Genomic DNA, 19,637 nt, shown 5'->3' on the forward strand with positions numbered 1-19,637 from the left:
GATGTACTCGAGTGACGTCAGGTTGCGGGATACGGAAGTCGTTGTTAGAATAGCTGGCGGGGAGCTGTGAGTTGTTGTGAAACGCAGATATGGAAGAAAATCACTTGAAGTCCAGACTGAAGCGAAAGAAGTCAACGGTCGAAGCTTCCGGGGGAGCACCGAAGAGGAGCCCGACAACGTCCAGCAACAACCCGGCAAAGAGCGGTGGGTGAGTGTGTTTGCACCGACAACTTTACCTTAAAGGTTGAGAAAACACAATCTGGGCCGTTAACGGTAGTGATGGGCAGATGAAGCTTCATGAAGCACTGAAGCTTTTCATCCAATTGGTTCACCCCAGCGCAAAGCGTCTTGAAGCTTCATTTGCTCTAGTAGGACACCTACTGGACGTAAAAATATTAGTTGGCATGAATTTGAAGAGTGTGGCATTTTGCACACAGCCTGTAAATGTCAACAACAAAAGGAGTGTGTAAAACATGTATATTGTAGTGATGGCAGTATACTATGTATATTTATACTGGCAGTATGCAAAATGATTATTTGGAAATGCTTAAAATGGATATGATCATTTACTGTGAGGTGAGGTGTGGTTGGGGTATGGACAGTGGTTGTGCTTTAGTAACGTTGAGGTATGGACAGCTACACACTGAGGCTTTGAGCCTCAGTCCTGCCTGTTCACATTTTATTCTGTAAAAACTAAATTTTCACTGCTTTTATGACCTTTTAGTGGGGAGAACATAGCTAGGATTTAATGATTTAACAAATCTTTTAAATCCTTTGTCCTCCACAATGCTAAATGGCTGGGAGTCCTCAATCACCATGCTAACCAGGTCTTCATCTATTTGAGATTGTTCTCCGGAGGAAAGACAATAAAAACAAAGCACAAATATAAATATCACACACTTATTACAGTTGTATAATATTGTTATATCATTTAGTAACATTACGGCATGCTATATTGTATTGCACCATCAGTATTATGAAAATACATCTTCTGTAGAAATTTACATACCTTGTTGGGAGGAATAAGATCAAAATGTTCCCACACAAGGGAGGACATCCTCCTCTTCGTAGCTGGCTCCATTCTCTCCTGACTTTCTCTCCTCACTCTCCTAAACCTCCAAACTGTCTCCAAACTCTCACTAACCACAACTCTCCATCAAACACCCACATTTTGAATGAAGTCTGAGGGGTTTATATCGCTGTCATAGCTCGCGGCAAAGTTTGAACCACTCCCTGAACCAGTCACGTGGTACAGCCGGGCAGCGAGGCTTCGGACGTCATCATTTTCAGCTCCTCCCATAAATGAAGCAACGCAAGCCGAGTAACGCGAATCACTGAACTCTGCTCATTAAAGAGCAACAAAGGCACATTTTTGTTTATGGTCGAAACGGTTCCTGCTGCCTGGAATAAACTGTATGTAGCTACAACCCGGGCCTGTAGGAGAGTCAAACATAAGATGATAATAATGATAAATATATGATATATGAAAGCTCTTTGAAGTAACCATGCACCGATCCGACTTTTTGCATTTCCGGTACCATAGCTTGGCTTTAGATATGTGTTGATGATGCTGCCAACCTGTTATCAGACTTCAATGACTGAGCGGTCCTCATGGAGGACAGGACTGAGATCTGTTACTGTAACGACAGCAGGCTCCACTCAAACCTTCTTTTACTAACACTCTCAAATTAAACGGAACTAGTTGGGATCCAAGTTAAATGAATGATTTTTACTAAACAAACAGGCAACAGAATTCCAGTCAGTAAAATGATCTACTTTTGTTTGATTTTTACAGTAAATGTGAATTTCTCCTTCTGTGTTAAATCAAAGTATTTCATAACCACAGAGCTTAAACTCTGCTGTAACCTGATGTGCACCTCCCTGCACCTGAGACTAGGTTTGCACTGAATTAGATCCAGTACTGTACGTAAAGACCCCCTATGTTAGAGAGAAGACCCCAGCAGTCCCCTCTGAGCAAGCACTGGGCCCTTATGGGGAGGAAGAGTCTGTCTTTTAATGGGAAGAAACCACAGCAAGGCTCGCAGGGAGGGGGATGTGTTGGGGGTTGGGGGACAAGGACAAAACAGAAACAAGAGAAGACAGAAGTTATTGACATACAGCAGTGAATGCTCGCACCCTGAGCCCTGCAACAGAAGTAAGGCTGGCTCAGGGTCACGTCTGAGCTGCAAGCTTTATCCAAAGAAAGCAAGTTTGGGTGTAATCGTAAAAGTAGAGAGAGGCTCTGAAGGCTCTGCTCCCCGATCTACTTTTAGTCTGAGAGAATTTTACATTACATTCAGAATTTAACAGGAAAACAAAGAAGAGAAGCCAGGGTGGGAAAAATCGTCTGTTTTTCTAGCCCCTGTTTCTGCGTCTAATGTAGCATTATTCTCAGACAGGATATTTCTCGTTTCACAAAGATGATAGATATCAGCCCTGCGTGTTTAATGGGCCCACTGAAGCACATTTCCTGCTCAAAAACTGCTTTAGAAAACGTCACAGTGTTAGTGGAGGTCATCCAGAGTATCTGGTTCGACACTGAGGCTTTCAGGGCAGAGAACAATAACAACAATAGTACAGTTTTACAGAAGAAAATTATAGGTGTTTAGGACGTGTCTGTAGTTTAACCAGCTGTCATCTGTGGCTCCATAGACAAAGATAACTAAGTATCAGTTTGTATATTATCATTGGTCACGATTCAAGAAAGAGACTGAAGGACAACAGCGACACATTAAGTGTCCTCTCACATCCTGAAGAGCCTCAATACTTCCAAAAAAGTTGTGTTAAAAGGTATTTTTGCGTGGTGTGGTTGTGATGTCTATGGATGTCATGTGGCAGCTCGTATCCATTTAACTGCTCGAGGCTGAGACATCGGAGCGTGTTGATGTCATCCAGGCATCATTAAACCGGACTCTCCGCTCGATTTCACCGCTGCTGCCTTTGGGGAAAATTTATTTCACTGAAAAAAATATGACTTGCTGTCCTTGTTTATGTTTTAGTTTTGCTGAGTGGAATTCTGGTATTTTATTAGTCTGTTTTTTTTTTTTTAGTGTCTGATGTGATGGCTGGAGTTTGGTAACCAGTAAAAATTCAACATTTTTAATTGAATTTTCTTTCTAATGGAAACAAAGAAAGTAAAAAGGCACACGTACAACTATTTACAATGAGGTGTTTTTAATGCAGTTAATTAAAAACCAGCTGATGTGAAGCTTTGCTGTGTTATTAAATCTGTTTCGTTTCGTTTGCAGTGTGCACCAGATCAAAGAGCAGCTTCAGAAATAATCTGATTGACTAAAAATTCCTACAGATTGATTAATAAATGTAAAAATAACAAATGTGTGTGGAAATACTCGAGTCAAAGTTGTGTCGTATTTGTTTAGTGATGGTTTGTATGGAGATGCATGCACGAGGAGCGATGTGAGGAGAATGCAGCAGTTCACAGTGTGGATGATCTGCTTCACAGGCCGACGCTTCCTGCAGGAGCGTGGTGGAACAGACAGCAGCTGCTTGCTGTGGAGAGCCTGTGGGCATTCACACTCCAGGCTGCTCTGCCATGCCTGGAGGAGCAGCTCTGGGACCAGGTTCCTGATCTTCCACATGCATCTGCAGCGGTATGTTACTGCATTACACAGCTCCTGCAGGGAATATGATGAAGCTCCCAACAAGACACGAGCACACAAAGTGCCAAATGTTCACAGTTCTAATATTCCAGAGTGTTCCTGCTGTGTACTCTGTATGACAGCGTGTCCGCTGGCCTCTGACAGGTGGAGTTTCTCTGTCAGACACAGGAGCCTGTGTGCTGTGATGCTCCTGTGCAACTTGGAGACAACAGGGAGAACATAGTGATGTTGCAAGTTCTCAGTAGGCAGTGTGGAGAAGATGGGGTGGGAATTATCCACCTCAGGGGTTCATATCATTTCAATCATTGTCATATTTTATTGTGATGCATTGCACATTATAGAGATGTCACTATGATACAGTACATAACAAAAAGCCATTTGACGTTAACATCTTTGTCTTGTTTTTCGTTTGATAGTCGCCACTGTCAGAAATCCTGACTTACTGCTCAGACACTAAAGGAGCACATCTGAATCAGAGTATAGCAGCAGGTCATTTCAGCTGATGTTATGAAGTTAACATCAGGTGCATTCGAGGGGCAACGATCCCAAAAAACAGGCATGCTTTCACAGGTGGAGGCCACTGACTCTGTGCACCAGTTATGCATTTGAGGGTCAGAATCACTGCTGGTAAGTAGGGCTGCCACGATTAGTCGACTAGTCACGATTACGTCGACTATCAGAATCGTCGACGACTGATTTAATAGTCGACGCGTCGTTTGAAGCTTTGTAAGATCACAAAAGACGCAGGAATAAGTAGTGGGACTTAAGAGTGTAATAACGGACTGAAACAGAAGATGGCAGCACTGCATGTACAAGGATGCCAGCTGCCGTTAAACCCCGAAGAAGAAGTAGCTGTGTCCCAGAATTCATAGCGCAGCCCAGCTCAGTTTCCAACAATGGCGGCAGCTAGTTAGTTTTAATATTACTCTTATTATTCTTTCTGGGTCACAAAATAAACGTTTAACATATTTTCAGGCGAGAATGTAGCTGTGTAAACCTCAAATATCTGCTCAGTTTATCAAGACACCACATATTTTCAAAAGCGCTCCGACGTTTTCGGAGACGTCTGTTACCCACTAGCTCGATAGCTAGCCGGGGGCAAGGCTCACTAGAGCCCGTGAGAACACCGGACTCCCGGCAAATCGTTTTCAAACCCACCGCCGTCTTTCGCTACTCAGGTTAAACATATATAAGTCACTTAGATAACTTAATGTTATTGTTTGGCTTTTTGTAGTATTTTATTTGTTCCTGAGTCAATGGGTTTGGCTGAGATTAAAGTTATAGTTTTTACACAGCTGAATAAACATCAAGCAGACAGCTGATTATCAGAAGTGTGAGATGCTCAAGAATATACTCCGGTGTCCCGTTATATTTTAGATAGCAAGGAGTTTATTAAACTTCACTGAAACAATCTGCAAATTTCATTAAAATTTAATAAACTATCATCTTGTCTTTATTTTTAGTTAGCACATACCTTAAACACTTAAAGCTGTAAGCTAATGATAGTTATATAAGAGCAGATGCATGCTGCAATAAGCTGTACGTCCAATGGATCCAATGGATCTGATTAGTCGACTAATCGCAAAAATAATCGGTGACTAGTCGACTATCAAAATAATCGTTTGTGGCAGCCCTACTGGTAAGTCATACCTGGACCCTATAAAAGTTGCAAGAGTAGTACAACTCCAGGATGTGACATCACTAAGTGCTATTGGCAGGATATTTGTTGTGTGTCATAGCTGTCTTTAGCTCATCAGCAGGGCTGCTATCTGCTCCTTTGTGCAAAGAGGAACTAGATGAACACTGCCAGAGTCCTGTTAAATGATACCTAGTAGACTACTGGTACAGATGTTTCTGAAAATGAACTCCTATGACACTCGATTTTCAGTTTGAAGATTTTCAGGCTGCTTTTGATGAACCTATAGAGGGCTTAATTATTTCCATCAGTGTAGCATTCTATCATTCCTTACATGTTAGCGTGTCCACAGCAGTATAGATATCAGCAGGATTTTTTTCTTTTCCCGAGATCTGACGTGTTTTCTTAGTGTTGCTTTCATTTTTTGAGCAGTATATTTCTGTATCCATGTCTTGACCCACTCCTAAATACATCTCAAAGGATGCTGTACTAGATAGGATGTAAAAGAAGGCCACCATGTATGAATGTATGAACCCCAAACATGTTTCGTTGTGTCAGGAGCATAGAAGTTATCAGAAAAGACTAACAAGCTTGGTAATTAGGCTGCATCCATAAACTGCATTGTATTGTACTGATGTGTGTCTGTATAGATATAATGTATAAATATATGTGGTAATTGGTTTAAACGAACAGGAGGGGAAGAGAGAGAGAGAGAGCCAGGAAGCGAGCAGCCTTCATTGCCAACCCGGAAACGGGCAAAGTGATTGGTTGAAGTGTTCCATAGGGGAAGTGAATGGTGTCCTCCAGGTCACTTTGAAGGATGCTGAGGAGGTGATCAAGGCAGCTTGCTCAGCATCTGCTCCAGGCATATGTTAGGTCTACAAATGTTGCCCAGAGCTTCTTCAGCATGTATGGAAGACCTTAAAGATGACTTGATGGGAAGGTCAGCAACCAGTGGAGGAGGTTTAGATTCCCAATGAGAGGAACTCATCCAGTTTGGGCAATATTGTTGTTGAGTGTTGGAGGGAGGATGTTTTTAAGCACTGTATTATGAAAACTGAATTTTTCCAAGAACAACTATATCAACCCCTTTAATGAGAAGGGTGGGATTCCTGGTTTTGTATGACGTTGATTAGGGGGTGGTTCTCGTACACCAAGAGTCAGATTAAAATGCTAAATCTATTCAAATGTTCAAAAAGGTCCAATCAGTGAAGTTAAAGGATGGATGATAGCTTATATTAAAGCTGCTGTGCCCCTTCCTGCCAAAGTATAGTAACACTTGTTACCAGGGGGAAACCACACCCCTGACTTTGAGAAACACCAGGCACTAAACATCCTTAGTTCAGCTGTAAAGTTGGACATCAGAAGATGGAGGACCTGCAGAGCTGCTCTCCAGGGTGGCCGTTAGAGCAACCGTGTTTGTTTGGCACTTCTGTCTCATTTTTGAGCCCTTGAGGTTGAACCAACACTTAGTTAAACACTGACACTATAGAATAAAGTCTTTTTTTGTCCTTTTTGAAGGGGATATAGGGAAATGTAACTTCTTTTGTAGATCTAATCTTCATGATGAAACTAATATCTTTGGACTTTTGGTTGGTTAAAACATTCAAAATGACACCTAAACAAGTAATTGTAATTTTTTTCTATAATGTTAGAGCTGCTGGCCTATTTCCATTGGTGAGGAACATTTACATGACACACACACACCTGTGTATTCATGTAATCATCCAAAGATCAACTGTCCACAGCACGTTCCGCATGACTGGCTGAAGTTCCACACACCCGTTGTCAGACCCTTATTCCTGTTTTCTCCTTGTTTTTAGAGACCTGCGGGACTTTGGGTGGAGGAACAGGGGTGGTGCGACCTCAGCAGTGAGGTTTCTACCTTCCCTGAACCGTCTCATCTTTCTCTGAGTACGTCACAGATCCCAGATCCTGTCGGGCTCAGCTCCTCCCCGGAGGACCCCACAGCACACACCAGTGCGGTGCCAGAGCCACCTGTCAGAGGCCCGTCCTCCCACAGCATGGAGAGCTCCACTCACTCTCCTCAAACCCTCAGCAAAACACAGCGGCCGTCCCTGCACAGCTGGGAGGAGGCGCTGCCATCACCAGGATTTTCCAGTGCTGGGAAGGAGGAGGGGAGGAAAGCGACTGGACCAGTCAGTAGGAAGCTTCCAACATACTGGGTGAAGGTATCTGACAGAGTTCCTCTGCAGAATGAGGTCGAAGCTAAAAAGGAAGAGGAGGTGCAGGGGTGCGGCAAAAAAGATGGAGGAGGAGGAGCAGATGGAGGAGCAGGAGGAGGACTGCAGAGTTGTCCCATGTGTCTCCAAGTGTTCCCTGCTGGGTAAGAACTGATCGGGTGCTTTTCTTTCTTCATTCATATCAGCATAGGGACTTTTTTCCTTCGTGTGTTGTTGCTGATTTTTATTAATTTATTTTTTAATGATTCTTTATGACATCAGCGACCAGCCAGATGGCATCCAGCTGAAGCTGGTCACCAGTTAGATGTTTGCAGTGTGTGTAGCTCTTGTTAGTTAAATGGATAACGACAAGTAAACAAACTAGTTTAAGTTTTAGAGGTTTAAAAGTGACAGCATCACAAAGCTGACTGCCCAGCCTTCAAAGGATCAACATTACCTTACAGCAGAACTTCCATATATGTTTTTATGGTGCAGGTCTTGCATAGCATCATCCCGTGACCTCTGCTTTCATGTCAGAATCAACATGACATAATTACATAAATATAAAAATGTTTATATGCTGTCTGAGGTGCAGTGCAGTTTCAGCACAAGGTCCAAACAAACAGTTGTCCAGATTCTGCTGCATAAGTGGTGCCCACAGATGGAGAGGTCCAGGGTTCAGTCAGGTCCAGTTCACCACATCCAGTACAGTCTAGTTGTTCTTGGCTCTCCAGGTTCACCCAGATGGACTGCGATGGTCACCTGGCCCAGTGTCTGTCTGAAATGAATGTGGACATGACCTGGTAAGCTGAATCGATGCCGACGGTCTACAAGGTGCCTGGTTGCTGCTCCAGGGTCGTATCGCACGGAGGACGACGGTGCAGACAGCAGCCTGTGCAGAGAACTCTGCTGACTGAGCTGCAGTGAGATGAGGAAACTTCTTCGGTGCACGAGCACACCATGTTTTCATGGCTGATTAGTCGTACTGAGTGTACACTTTACTTTAAAACTCAGTAACAGACACTGTAACCTGTGTGTCTTTTTTTTCTTGTAAAAGTAACTGTAATCTTTATTAGCTTTGAGTTCAAGATGATCCGGTCGGCTTCATTCATGACGGCACTGCAGTGCACCCACCCTGGTATAGACTCTGCAGCTATCTAATGCAGTTCTACAATGTCATGTTCTTCATTTCTCTGCATTAATGGTGTGACTGCAGTGTAACACATGAGCCTGACTATTCTCATTCAGTCCTGATTCTTGCTGCCTGGATTTCCAGCTGTTGTTTCTATAGTCCCAGGGAGCAGGTGCAAGCGGTGCTTTTACTGGACAAATGTACATGATGTATGATCCTTACTGCTCTTTTTGCATTGTGCATATGTTTTGTGGGGAACATCCAGAGTTCACCACAATAATATAAATATGGCAGTAACAGTGTGTGCAGTCTTTCATTGGTTAGGATGAGCCTTGGTTTTCCCAAAATCCCGACGGTGTTTGCCATCTCGTTACACACCTGTTTGTTATGTGGTTCCCATATTGGAAAGACCTTTTCAGTGGATACCTTATCAACATCTAGTTCCACATTTATATACATTTCTCAATTTAATTTACAAACAACATAAATTTGGTTTGGGATAAATTCAAAGAGAACTTCTTTTTGATCAAACCAACATTTATCAGTTTCTTCACTGACAACCTCCAAGAACGGCTGTATCATGTGCAACACAACAAACCTCAGTATGTCTGTCACTCTACACGTCATTGATACACACAGGAAACAGTCTGGGACCCAATACTGAACCTTGTGGGACACCACAGCTAATGTTCAACCACTTATGCAAACCTGCCTTTTCACAAAAGGCAGATCTTAATAAATAAATAATATAATACTCAGATTATTTGTCTAATATTAAATTATTTGTTTGATAAATCAGGACGGGGCAAATCATTTTTCACCGAGTGTGACTGAGCCCGGTATCGTTAGGTTCAGGGTGACTGTGCTTCTTCTCCTCTGCATGAACAGAGCTGAGGGCTGATCAGAGGAGCTGTATGAGCCCAAGTGTTCACTCGCATAGAAATCTGTAGCATCTGCACAGATCTTCCTGCTGTCGTCGGCACAAATAAAGGACGTCAGTGAGAGAAAAAAGGACTCGGTTCACAGAAAACCAGTTTGATTTTTAATAATTACACATATTTACAAAGATGCGATGAAGCTAAATGAAGCAGACCTGGCCAGCATTATGTAAAAGCAGAACTGTAGTTCAATAATCTTTCACGGGGTTTGAGCGGCCTTCATGTTCTGTAAGGTGGAGTCAAGAGCTTCCAGTTTATCCATTGGTCCCTTAAGGGGAAAAAAAGCATCACTAATGTATCACCTGTGTGCAGGTAATAAAATACAGTCTGTGAGATGGAGTGTCGGGGTTGGAGGAGGAGGATGCTTCTTTAGATTAGAGGTGTGTATTTTCATTGTGACTGGAACTTCATTACACCGTCTCCCTGCCTGTACAGGGCCTGCAGCTAATTGAGGCCCTGTGACTGATCAGCTAATTAATCCTATTATGAGGTTATTAAATTAGCGTGGGTCAAGTTTCATCACAAACAGCTAATTGAGAGCTTCTCCTCCCTCAGAAGAACATGTATGCAGATACACACAGCTTGCATCAGAAGCACTGAGTTGTGTTGGAGACATGAATGTGTGCTCACTGATGTCCCAGCATTAAAACATAAAAGCTTCAGTTAGGTACTGATATGTTGCTTGCTGTGTATAAAAGGAGGCAGTATACAGAGTTAAAGTGTCCTGAAAACTTCATTATATAGTAAAGACAAACTCATGGCTTCGTACTGGTTTTATAGCTGTTGTGCACCAGCAGCGGCATGGTGGAGGGCATGAATTATAATAGTGACCTAATCCTCCAACCCCTGACTAACACTCATCCAGAACATTCCAGCTGAGACTGAGAATGACCCACTTTTCTTTCTTTAGCGCCCCAGCAGTTGTCTCAGGGCACTTTTTTACAGTATCTCTAGTACTGTAGGCATAGTCCTCAACAATCAGATGATCCTCTATGAACAGAGCTTGGCAACAGTAGGGAGGAAGAACGCCCGTTTAATGGGAACAGACCTCTGCCAGAACCAGGCTCAGGGAGGGCAGCCTTTGCTGAGACTGACTGGGCGTCGAGACAAACTCCAAAGTAACACACCTGGAATTTAACCCAAAAAAGCTTTGTTCCCCCACACAGGGAAGACCCACTAATGTCTGTGAACACCACGGAAAAGCTCTCATGGCTTTTCTGCTGTTCTCCCATTTCATTTAGACTTGCAAACAGATTTCCAGCTGTCGTTGCAGCAGGTCACTGTAGACATGGAACCACACAGTGAGCACATAAAGGAAATGGTGACCAGTTTCCCCCAGCAGGTCACACAGATGGTCACGCAGCAGCACCTGGTGAGGAGGAACCCAAAGCTGCATTTACTGTGGAAGCTGAAGCCAATGTCTGACAGCAGGCATGGGCCAAGTCTGTCTGCTGCTCCTCACCTATGTGACGATAACGCGGACCTTCACTGGGAAATATTACAATTACACATGTGTAAGGAAAGAGGTCAGGTCTCCTCCCAGCTGCTCGTGTCAATTACACATTCACAGGAAATGTTGATTATTTGAACGATTGGTTAAAAATAAGAAGGTTTGTTTGTGTGTGGGGACTGAGGCAGCTTAGCGAGCTCCATACGCTGGACGAGAGTTCGGACATACCCTGGCAGAGTTTCAGCTGCGTTACCTGCTGCAGCCGTAACAGGTGAACAGATAGAGGTGCAGTCAGAGACACGGGAAATCATTTGATCTTTGAGGCACTTCTTAAATAAAAAGTTGTCACCCCCTTGTTTGTGAAAACAACAGAACACAAAGAAAAGTTTGTGGTTATGGAGGAACATGTGCCGCTTGCATCAATAAAAGGCATCATCAATTTTGGATTCACTAGCTACATCATAATACACAATAACAACATTTTCTCCTTTGTCATTGTACATTCTTGTGTGTGTGAGGCGTGGCCCCCCTACCAAGATAGAAAAAAAAGAAGAATAAAAAATTGCACGTAAAATTATTTAAAGTTGTTCCGCAGAGCCGTCGTATTCATCCAGGGCGTGAGATGGGCTGAAACGTGTTGATGGTGGCAGGCACAGAATGAAACGCTCACACAGCCAGTCCTGCTCTGACACGAGGATGGACTGACAGGGACAACAGGACCGAACAAAGAAAAGGAGAAGACAGCATAAAGTCAGGGAATGTTCCTGTAGTCCGGCGTCCGGCTCCCCAGGGAAAAACTCTCCCTCCTCCCGTTTGCCTTGTGGACAGGTCCAGGGGGAACTTCCTCCTTGTTGTCGCCTTTCTGAGTTGAGTTGGCTTGCAAGTTTGTTTGTTTGTTTCTGTTTTTGAACAGCAGCTCGGAGGAGGACGCTGGTTTCTCCTTCATACAGACTCTTCTGTGGCTAGCAGCAGGGGGTTGATGTATTCAAATCCCTCAAACTCGGACTGGTCTATTCTCTTGATGACGTCCCTGAGGAGAGAAGGATGGAAAGAACAATTAGAGGACTTGTTTTACCACAGAGCTACTGAGAGTAAACCAGGTTTGCTCCTGGCGTCTCTCGGGTGAGCGTCACCACATCTTTTTCCAGGTTTGGAATCTAAAGGAAGTAAAATGATGTTTTTGGGAGGGGTGGGGGAATGTCCATGTTGAATTGCAGACCATTGTTTAGACCATTTTCAGGCTCTGTACCCACTGAGTTATGGTTCTGTTTTCATTTTCTTGGCAATCAGTACAGGTATCAGTAGAACGTACCTACTGATACAAATACCACTAAATTTGCTTTAAGAAAGATGATTGAAATGATAGAATGTAGCAAGGTGATTGACTCAGTAATTCAGAAAGTGTAGCTCTGCTGGGATTTTCCACACAATCATCTTTCTGGTTTTAGAGAATGGTTGAGGGAAAAAAGAAAATATGAGTGAGCGGCGGTTCTCTCGGCACAAATTGTTGATGCCAGAGGTCAGAGCAGAATGCACAGACCACAGTGTATGCCCCCCCTGTCAGCTAAGAACAGGAAACTGAGGCTACAGTTCACATAAGCTCACCAACACTGGACAATAGAAGATTAGAAAAACGCTGCCTAGTCTGCTGAGTCTCCATTTCTGCTACAATGGTCACAAAATGCTAATCAGCATAAAGCATGGATCCATTCTTCCTTGTAGCAGCACTTGGTGTAATGTGGTGTGGAAGACAGTTTTTTGGCACAGCTCAGATCAGCCTGAACTAGTTTAAACTGGCTTGAACCTTTCAAATGGATTCCACAATGACCAAATTTGAAATGTGTACCATGACGACTCTGTAGCATCTGTGTGATGCTATCATGTAAATATGGACCAACACGTCTGAGCAATGCACAAAGAATTAGCAGAGTTGTGAGGATGAAGCGAGGTCCAAGCTGTTAATATCAAGGTTTACCTAATGAAGTGGCCTGAGCCACTTGTTGACCTTGATGCCTAAAGTTTGGCATTTGTCCATGTGCCAGCCTGTCCTATAAGGTGAAGGCTGCAGCAGGGTGGGGAGTGTGTGGACAGAAGAGTGCCCACACCAGCGTAACAGAGATCTGAAACATGCCCTGCTGTTCTTACTCTGATTGGGATAAACGTCGTGCTGCTGAAAATGATTTTAAAGGAAAATGCTGACGTATGACATCAGGTTTGTTTTTGGAGGATTCATTAGAAAGACTGCAGGTCTGTGGAGACACAGCAGGTTTTTAAGCTTGTTTTACTCTGAAACTTTTGCACATTTATTAGCTTCAACTGCAAACACTGTGGATCAGTGTGTGGATCGCTCTGTGGATCAGTGTATGGATCGCTCTGTGGATCACACTGTGGATCGCTCTGTGGATCAGTGTGTCCACGGCTCTTTCTGCACTCTCTCATCTTCGTCTCCATCTGGTAACGCTTTCACGTTTTCCAAGTCAGCAAAAAGAACCATTTACATTGGTTGAACACACTGTTTGTTTTGGTCGTCTCCCAAACCTTCTCCACTCTCCTTTGTGTTTCCCCCTCTGTGGTCTTTCACTCTGCCTCCTTGTTCTCCCTGAAACTTGAAAACAAAAAAGCCCACTTTCTAAATCTAATGGCGTTATTGTTGCTTGACCTACTCCCACAGTGCGAGTCCTTCACATGAGATCAGATGGAGAGAAAATATTTGCTTCATCAATATTCCAGTCTGCACACTCAAAGACACTATAGCATTTCATTCACTTGTCCCGGTGCTCTCTGTGGGTGGGATCTGCAAGCTATCTGACAAAGCGGTGGCCCTTAAAGTGAGACTCCCACCCACCTGGTGGAGCAGGGAGAGGACCAGTGAACGTGCCTATTGTTTTAACTTCAAAGCCCCCTGCTCCGTGTCTGCAGCGAGAAAACATCTTGGCCTTTCCCAGCAAGAGGCCTCCCCTCGGCAAGAGCTTAACCATGCCCCGCTCCCTTCCATTGGCCAACACAACCACACATGTACACACACACACACACACACACACACACACACACACACACACACACGAGTAAACAGCCTGTTGCTGCAGTAGGGAGAAGGCGGTAGTGTTGCTAAGAGACTGCATTTTTTTACCCAGCTGCTCCTAATCCACAGTTTATAAAGTTCCACCTGAGATTATTCCTTCGTTAGTGGAAGAAACAAACACATAAAGCATTCAGCCAGCTCCTGATTCATCTGCACAGTGGTTTTTGTTTTTCTGACATCATGTCAGGGATATCGTCTTACAAGGATGGAAGGATCAAACGAACCAGCAGTGTGGAGGCTAACACAGCTCAAAAACACATCCTCTGTGGAAACGTGCAGCTGAGCCATCAGCTGATGTGGGCTGAGATCAGATGCTAACTGCTAACTGATGCAATGTTTCAGCTGGGCTGGACGTCCACAAGGGAGGTTAATAAAACATTACACATTAGGTTATTCTTCAATACTCTTCAATTCTTCAATACTAACCTTACTAACCTCAGCTGTGCTATGCATTTTTGGAGACTGTGTGTGTTTCATTGCAGAACTGATCCAGAAGTTCATATGAATGAATCGAGCCAGATTTACCATCATCACAGCACAAAGACAGGTTTCACAGGAACTGAGGAGCCTCTGGGGTTCAGTTTGGCCAAAACTTGAACTCAAAGGTTTGATTAGTGCAGTGGTTCCCAAACTTTTTTTTGCTAGGCCCCCCTTTGTTTTACAACAAAAATGTCCCTCCCCCCTGCACAAACACATCTTCCAACCACACACACCCATATTTTGCTCCATTGCGGTTTATTTCACACCTCAAACATTTAGTAAACAATTAAGCAAATACAAGTAATCTGCAATAAATTACAGGTAGTAATAAAATAAACTACGAACTCTTTTACGCTACGTCCACGCCTTAGCTGAGTAAGAATGTGTCGTGTTGACAGTGGTGACTTAGATAGCCACACTTCATTTTAGAAACAGCCAAATACAAACGTGTTGCTCAAGTTTATGTCTGCATCATTTCCTCAAATTTGTCTCATGTCCATCTCAGTCACAGTTGTAGCTGAACACTAAGCTGATGCACATACTTACAGGTGTACACTACCAGCTGTAATTCACACAGCTGTCTCCATTAGGGAAATGAAAGCTGCGGTGTGGCCTGGACATGTTTCCCCAACTATAAATGGAGCAGCTGAGCCATCGGTGATGTGGGCTGGCATTCAGATCAGTGGACCGCTCTGTAGTGCAGCTCTCTAAGTGCAGCTCTGCAAGTGCAGCTTTGTAAGTGCAGCTTTGTAGTGCAGCTTTGTAGTGCAGCTCTGTAGTGCAGCTTTGTAGTGCAGCTCTGTAAGTGCAGCTTTGTAGTGCAGCTCTGTAAGTGCAGCTCTGTAGTGCAGCTTTGTAGTGCAGCTCTGTGGAGCAGCTTTGTAGTGCAGCTTTGTAAGTGCAGCTTTGTAGTGCAGCTCTGTAAGTGCAGCTTTGTAAGTGCAGCTCTGTAGTGCAGCTTTGTAGTGCAGCTCTGTAGTGCAGCTTTGTAGTGCAGCTCTGTGGTGCAGCTTTGTAGTGCAGCTCTGTAGTGCAGCTCTGTAGTGCAGCTCCGTAAGTGCAGCTCTGTAGTGCAGCTCCGTAAGTGCAGCTCTGTAGTGCAGCTTTGTAGTGCAGCTCTGTAAGTGCAGCTCTGTAGTGCAGCTTTGTAGTGCAGCTCTGTGGTGCAGCTTTGTAGTGCAGCTCTGTAAGTGCAGCTTTGTAGTGCAGCTCTGTAAGTGCAGATCAGTGGACCGCTCTGTAGTGCAGCTCTGTAGTGCAGCTCTGTAAGTGCTTTTAGCGGAGTAAGAATGTGTCGTGTTGACAGTGGTGACTTAGATAGCCACACTTCATTTTAGAAACAGCCAAAGCAAATATCCCAGTAAATGTCCCAGTAAAAGAGTTTCGTTTTCTCAGATCTAAAGGTATATTACACTATGTGCGACTTCATTATCATCATCCATACTATTATTGAGTTGAATCTCCTCCCACCCTCAGAACCATTTTAATTCTTAACAGTGAACACAGTGGTACATATACACAGCTTTAATACTTTCTTACTATAAGCCTCATAGACACACACAAACACACACACTCTTTCACCCTGACTCTTGCACTTGCCCTGGATGCATCTATCACACTGTGTGAGTGTGTGAACAGGTGCTACCCCTCAGCCTCCACGTAGCTGTGCGTACAGTTACATTTGAATGTCCTTGGTGACTTCCTGCTTCAGTTATCACAGTCACAAGAGTTTCAGAAAGCTTGACCTCTGACCTTCAGGCTGAGCTCACTGAAATTCAAACTTTGAGTAGCGGCACCTTTGGTGTGAATTTCAAAACCCTGCATCGTCTTCTCACACTCACAGTCGTGTCAGACACATTTTAATTCAATTCCATTTTGCTTCTATAGTGCCAATTCACAACAAGACGCTTTATTGTAATAAGCTAACAGTCGGCAAAGGTAGGAGGGAAAAAAAGCCTTTAAACAGGAAGTTGATGAGAACCAGGCTCAGGTGTGGCAGCCATCCAGTGCGACCTGCTGGTAGGTGAGGGAGAGAGCAGAGACAGGACAGAAGAGTCTCACAGTTTGAAATATGACCAGTTTATCCTTATTAAAGGCTTTAAGGTGGTGGTAATGAAACAATTTCAAAGTCTTCCTTTTCATGGCAGATGGCTGCCCCTGAGCTGAGACAGACAAACCACTCACATTCACACCTGTATGCAATTACAATCACCAGTTAACCTCCAATAACTGCTCATCTTGGACTGTGGGAGAAAGCCACATCAGTCGGAAAGAAGCGAGGAAAACATACAAGCTCCACACAGATGGTGGATTCCAACCAGGACCTTCTTGCTGCGAGGCATCAGTGCTGAGCACCTGGTTATTTCTCTGTGTTAGCCGTGTGACAGACTGACAGCCTGTCCACAGTGTACCTGGCTCTCCCCCTGTGGCCCTGAATTCAATGCATAGATAGGTGGACTCACCAAGGGCTTGCTGATAGCAGGTTGTCTGATTGTTGGGGTTTTTTAGCTACGATGTGGTGACTGTGAGCTGGCGTTATGTAAGTGAAGATGAAGTGAATATATCAGAGATTTAGTCCATAATGATACAACAGCATCACACAGTTGGGGCTGGATGTACATGCATGATTCAAATTATTCGTGCAATCACTAAAACAATGCAACTAGCTGCAACACCTGCCAGTGAACATCACAGACAGACATGCAGCATCAGTGAATGCAAAGTAACGTAGTGAAGAGTATGACTGCACAAGTCTGGAAAGATCTGTTCATCCAAGAACGGGAAAAAAGGATTTAACGAAAAAAGTGAGCTGCTGCAAACACGTCATCGGCTCTGTGAGGACGTGCCACACTAAAGCAGTACTATAGTCCTAGCTGCTATATATTCAGGCCCTTGAAATCCATCACTAAGGATCAAGGCTAGTGAAGACAAAGGCCTCGTTGCCTAAGCACAGGCAGAGCTTGGCCATTTTCTAAGATAGGGAGCTGGCACAGAAAGCCTCTCCTGCACTCCTCTCACACGCTGCCGAGGGCCCCCAGCCATCCTGGCTTTTAATGTCGCAATGTAAATCTCTAACATGGAGGGTTTACCCTTCTCTCTCCTTTCATGGCTTTCACTTCTCTTTCTTCTTGTGCCAAAGCCATCATGAGTGGGAGAGAGGGGAGACTGGAGAGCTTTTGCATCACCCCCTCCTAGCGAGAGTGGGCAACGTCAGCCCCTCTCCTTGGTAACAGGGAAGAGGAGGGGGTGGGGAGATAAAGTGCGAGACACAGGGAGGAACCGTGCATCTTCTTTTGACGTGCTGCAGTTTTTGATGCCAACTTGCTATCTCTGCTGCTGAACTAGTCACGTGCTCCCCACCCCGTTCTCCCACTCATCTCCCTCTTCTCACCACTGCACCATTTGGACCTCTTCTACGATCGTCTTCCCAAGAGTTAGTCGCAGACTCCCGTCATCAAAGTCTGACACAAACGAGCTGGGATGAACTTCAGAGACATCTCGCTGCAGCCCCTTAATGAGCTGCGAGGCTCAGCCACTCCAAGGCTGGTTTTGAACATCGATATCTGCTGAACAGCACAAACTTCAAACTGGATGCTTCCCAAAGACATCTGCCGTGGGTGCAGATCATGACGGGCATGTAATAAGGCCGCCAAGTGCAGCACAGTCAACAGCTCTGCAGTGATAATACCAATTAGTGACAGCACGAAGGGCGTCATTTATTTTGGAGTGAATTCCAAGTCAAGACACTGCGGAGGTACAGATGATCACGAGCCATGACAGACAGGCCCCCGGCAGGCGGACAGCTCCAGGAGTTACACAATCTAGAGGTTTTTCAGCCATACTTTGTAAAATTCTGCTGAATTCCACATAAACTGTATATGAAATATGGAGGGACCATGAGCTATGTGGTGCTGCAGTGGGCACGCATTGTTCTTAAACACGGTTTAACGCATGTTACAACTTCACTCTGAAAGACCAAAAACAGCCCAAACAAGACCAGCTGTGTGTAGCACGCCCCCAACACCCACATGTCCTTCAGTTTTCAGGCCCCTCTTCTGTGGAACCAGCTTCCAGTTTGGATTCAGGAGACAGACACTATCTCTACTTTTAAGACTAGGCTTCAAACTTTCCTTTTTGCTAAAGCATATAGTTAGGGCTGGACCAGGTGACCCTGAATCCTCCTTTAGTTATGCTGCAATAGATGTAGGCTGCCGGGGATTCCCATGATGCATTGGGTGTTTCTTCTTCACTCACTATGTGTTAACAGACCTCTCTGCATTGAATCATATCTGTTATTAATCTCTGTCTCTCTTCCACAGCATGTCTTTATCCTGTTTTCCTTCTCTCACCCTAACTGGTCGCAGCAGATGGCCCCGCCCCTCCCTGAGCCTGGTTCTGCCGGAGGTTTCTTCCTGTTAAAAGGGAGTTTTTCCTTCCTACTGTCGCCAAAGTGCTTGCTCATAGGGGGTCATTGTTGGGTTTTCTCTGTATGTAGTATTGTAGGGTCTACTGTACAATATAAAGCTCCTTGAAGCAACTGTTGTGATTTGGTGCTGTGTAAATAAAATTGAATTAAAAATTGAATGTCCATGCAAACAAAAATTACACAGTCCAGCAGTGTGCCAGATCCAATTATTTTAGAAGGCTTCTTAGTCTGTCGTCATGCTAGCAGGGATCCCATTATTTAAAGGTGCCTAATGGATTTAATTATCGGTTCGGCTTCTGCTCCTGAGCAACAGTTGTGCTGAGTAACAGCAGGCTTATAAAGCTCAGAAAGTGCAGATAGTCATTATGTTATTCACATAAAACAAAGACAGATGCCAACAGGAAACAGGGAGGGAAACAGTAATGAAGAGCAGTGCTGTTAGGAGGGAAACAATGCTACCAGTGCACATGCTCCAGGAAAACAGTTCACAGTGTACACCGACGCACGAAATAAGTCACCAAGGCCACTGAAGTGTGGCTCGATCACACGTGCTGACAGGGTTTCCTACTCCGCAGTGACACTTTGTTTAATACTGCAGTGTCATATTTTGGTTTTGGTGACCTCGGCTTTTTGTTGCTGCACAAACATCTTACTCCATCCTGTAAGAGCCTTCAGTCAGAGCCCAGCAGT

At 44.3% G+C, this 19,637-nt stretch overlaps 2 protein-coding genes across 6 annotated transcripts in view; one reads left to right on the forward strand and one right to left on the reverse strand.

The window, feature by feature from the left end:
• LOC146364434 (uncharacterized) lies at window positions 1-8,873 on the forward strand. Of its 2 annotated transcripts, none has more exons than XM_084917635.1 (4): window positions 1-208; window positions 3,464-3,611; window positions 7,182-7,603; window positions 8,174-8,873. In XM_084917635.1, the coding sequence occupies exons 1-4, from the start codon at window positions 90-92 to the stop codon at window positions 8,244-8,246; spliced, it is 762 nt and encodes a 253-aa protein (XP_084773761.1). In that variant the 5' UTR covers window positions 1-89; the 3' UTR covers window positions 8,247-8,873. The 2 variants fall into 2 exon arrangements, with proteins under 2 accessions (XP_084773761.1, XP_084773760.1); XM_084917634.1 differs by having other exon boundaries at window positions 2-208; window positions 7,080-7,603.
• Window positions 8,874-9,590: 717 nt separating this feature from the next.
• The window catches only part of prkcz (protein kinase C, zeta), a 100,004-nt gene continuing 89,957 nt past the window's right edge, over window positions 9,591-19,637 (reverse strand). For all 4 annotated transcript variants that reach the window (XM_084917633.1, XM_084917630.1, XM_084917631.1 and 1 more), the window contains one exon: window positions 9,591-11,989. In XM_084917633.1, coding sequence (XP_084773759.1) covers window positions 11,902-11,989 — 88 coding nt within the window. In that variant the 3' untranslated portion in view covers window positions 9,591-11,901. The remainder of the gene's footprint in view (window positions 11,990-19,637) is intronic.

The sequence above is a fragment of the Perissodus microlepis genome, chromosome 20, assembly GCF_051167445.1.
Source record: "Perissodus microlepis isolate ML-2025 ecotype Zambia chromosome 20, ASM5116744v1, whole genome shotgun sequence".
In the NCBI taxonomy this organism is placed as follows: domain Eukaryota; kingdom Metazoa; phylum Chordata; class Actinopteri; order Cichliformes; family Cichlidae; genus Perissodus; species Perissodus microlepis.

What these genes read in the sequence shown, in the direction of transcription:
- LOC146364434 (XM_084917634.1), top strand. Translation starts at nt 90, where the DNA reads ATGGAAGAAAATCACTTGAAGTCCAGACTGAAGCGAAAGAAGTCAACG. An exon ending in AACCCGGCAAAGAGCGGTGG is followed by an intron (nt 209 to 3,463) that starts GTGAGTGTGTTT and finishes TCTGCTTCACAG; the next exon opens with GCCGACGCTTCCTGCAGGAG. An exon ending in CTCCAAGTGTTCCCTGCTGG is followed by an intron (nt 7,604 to 8,173) that starts GTAAGAACTGAT and finishes TTGGCTCTCCAG; the next exon opens with GTTCACCCAGATGGACTGCG.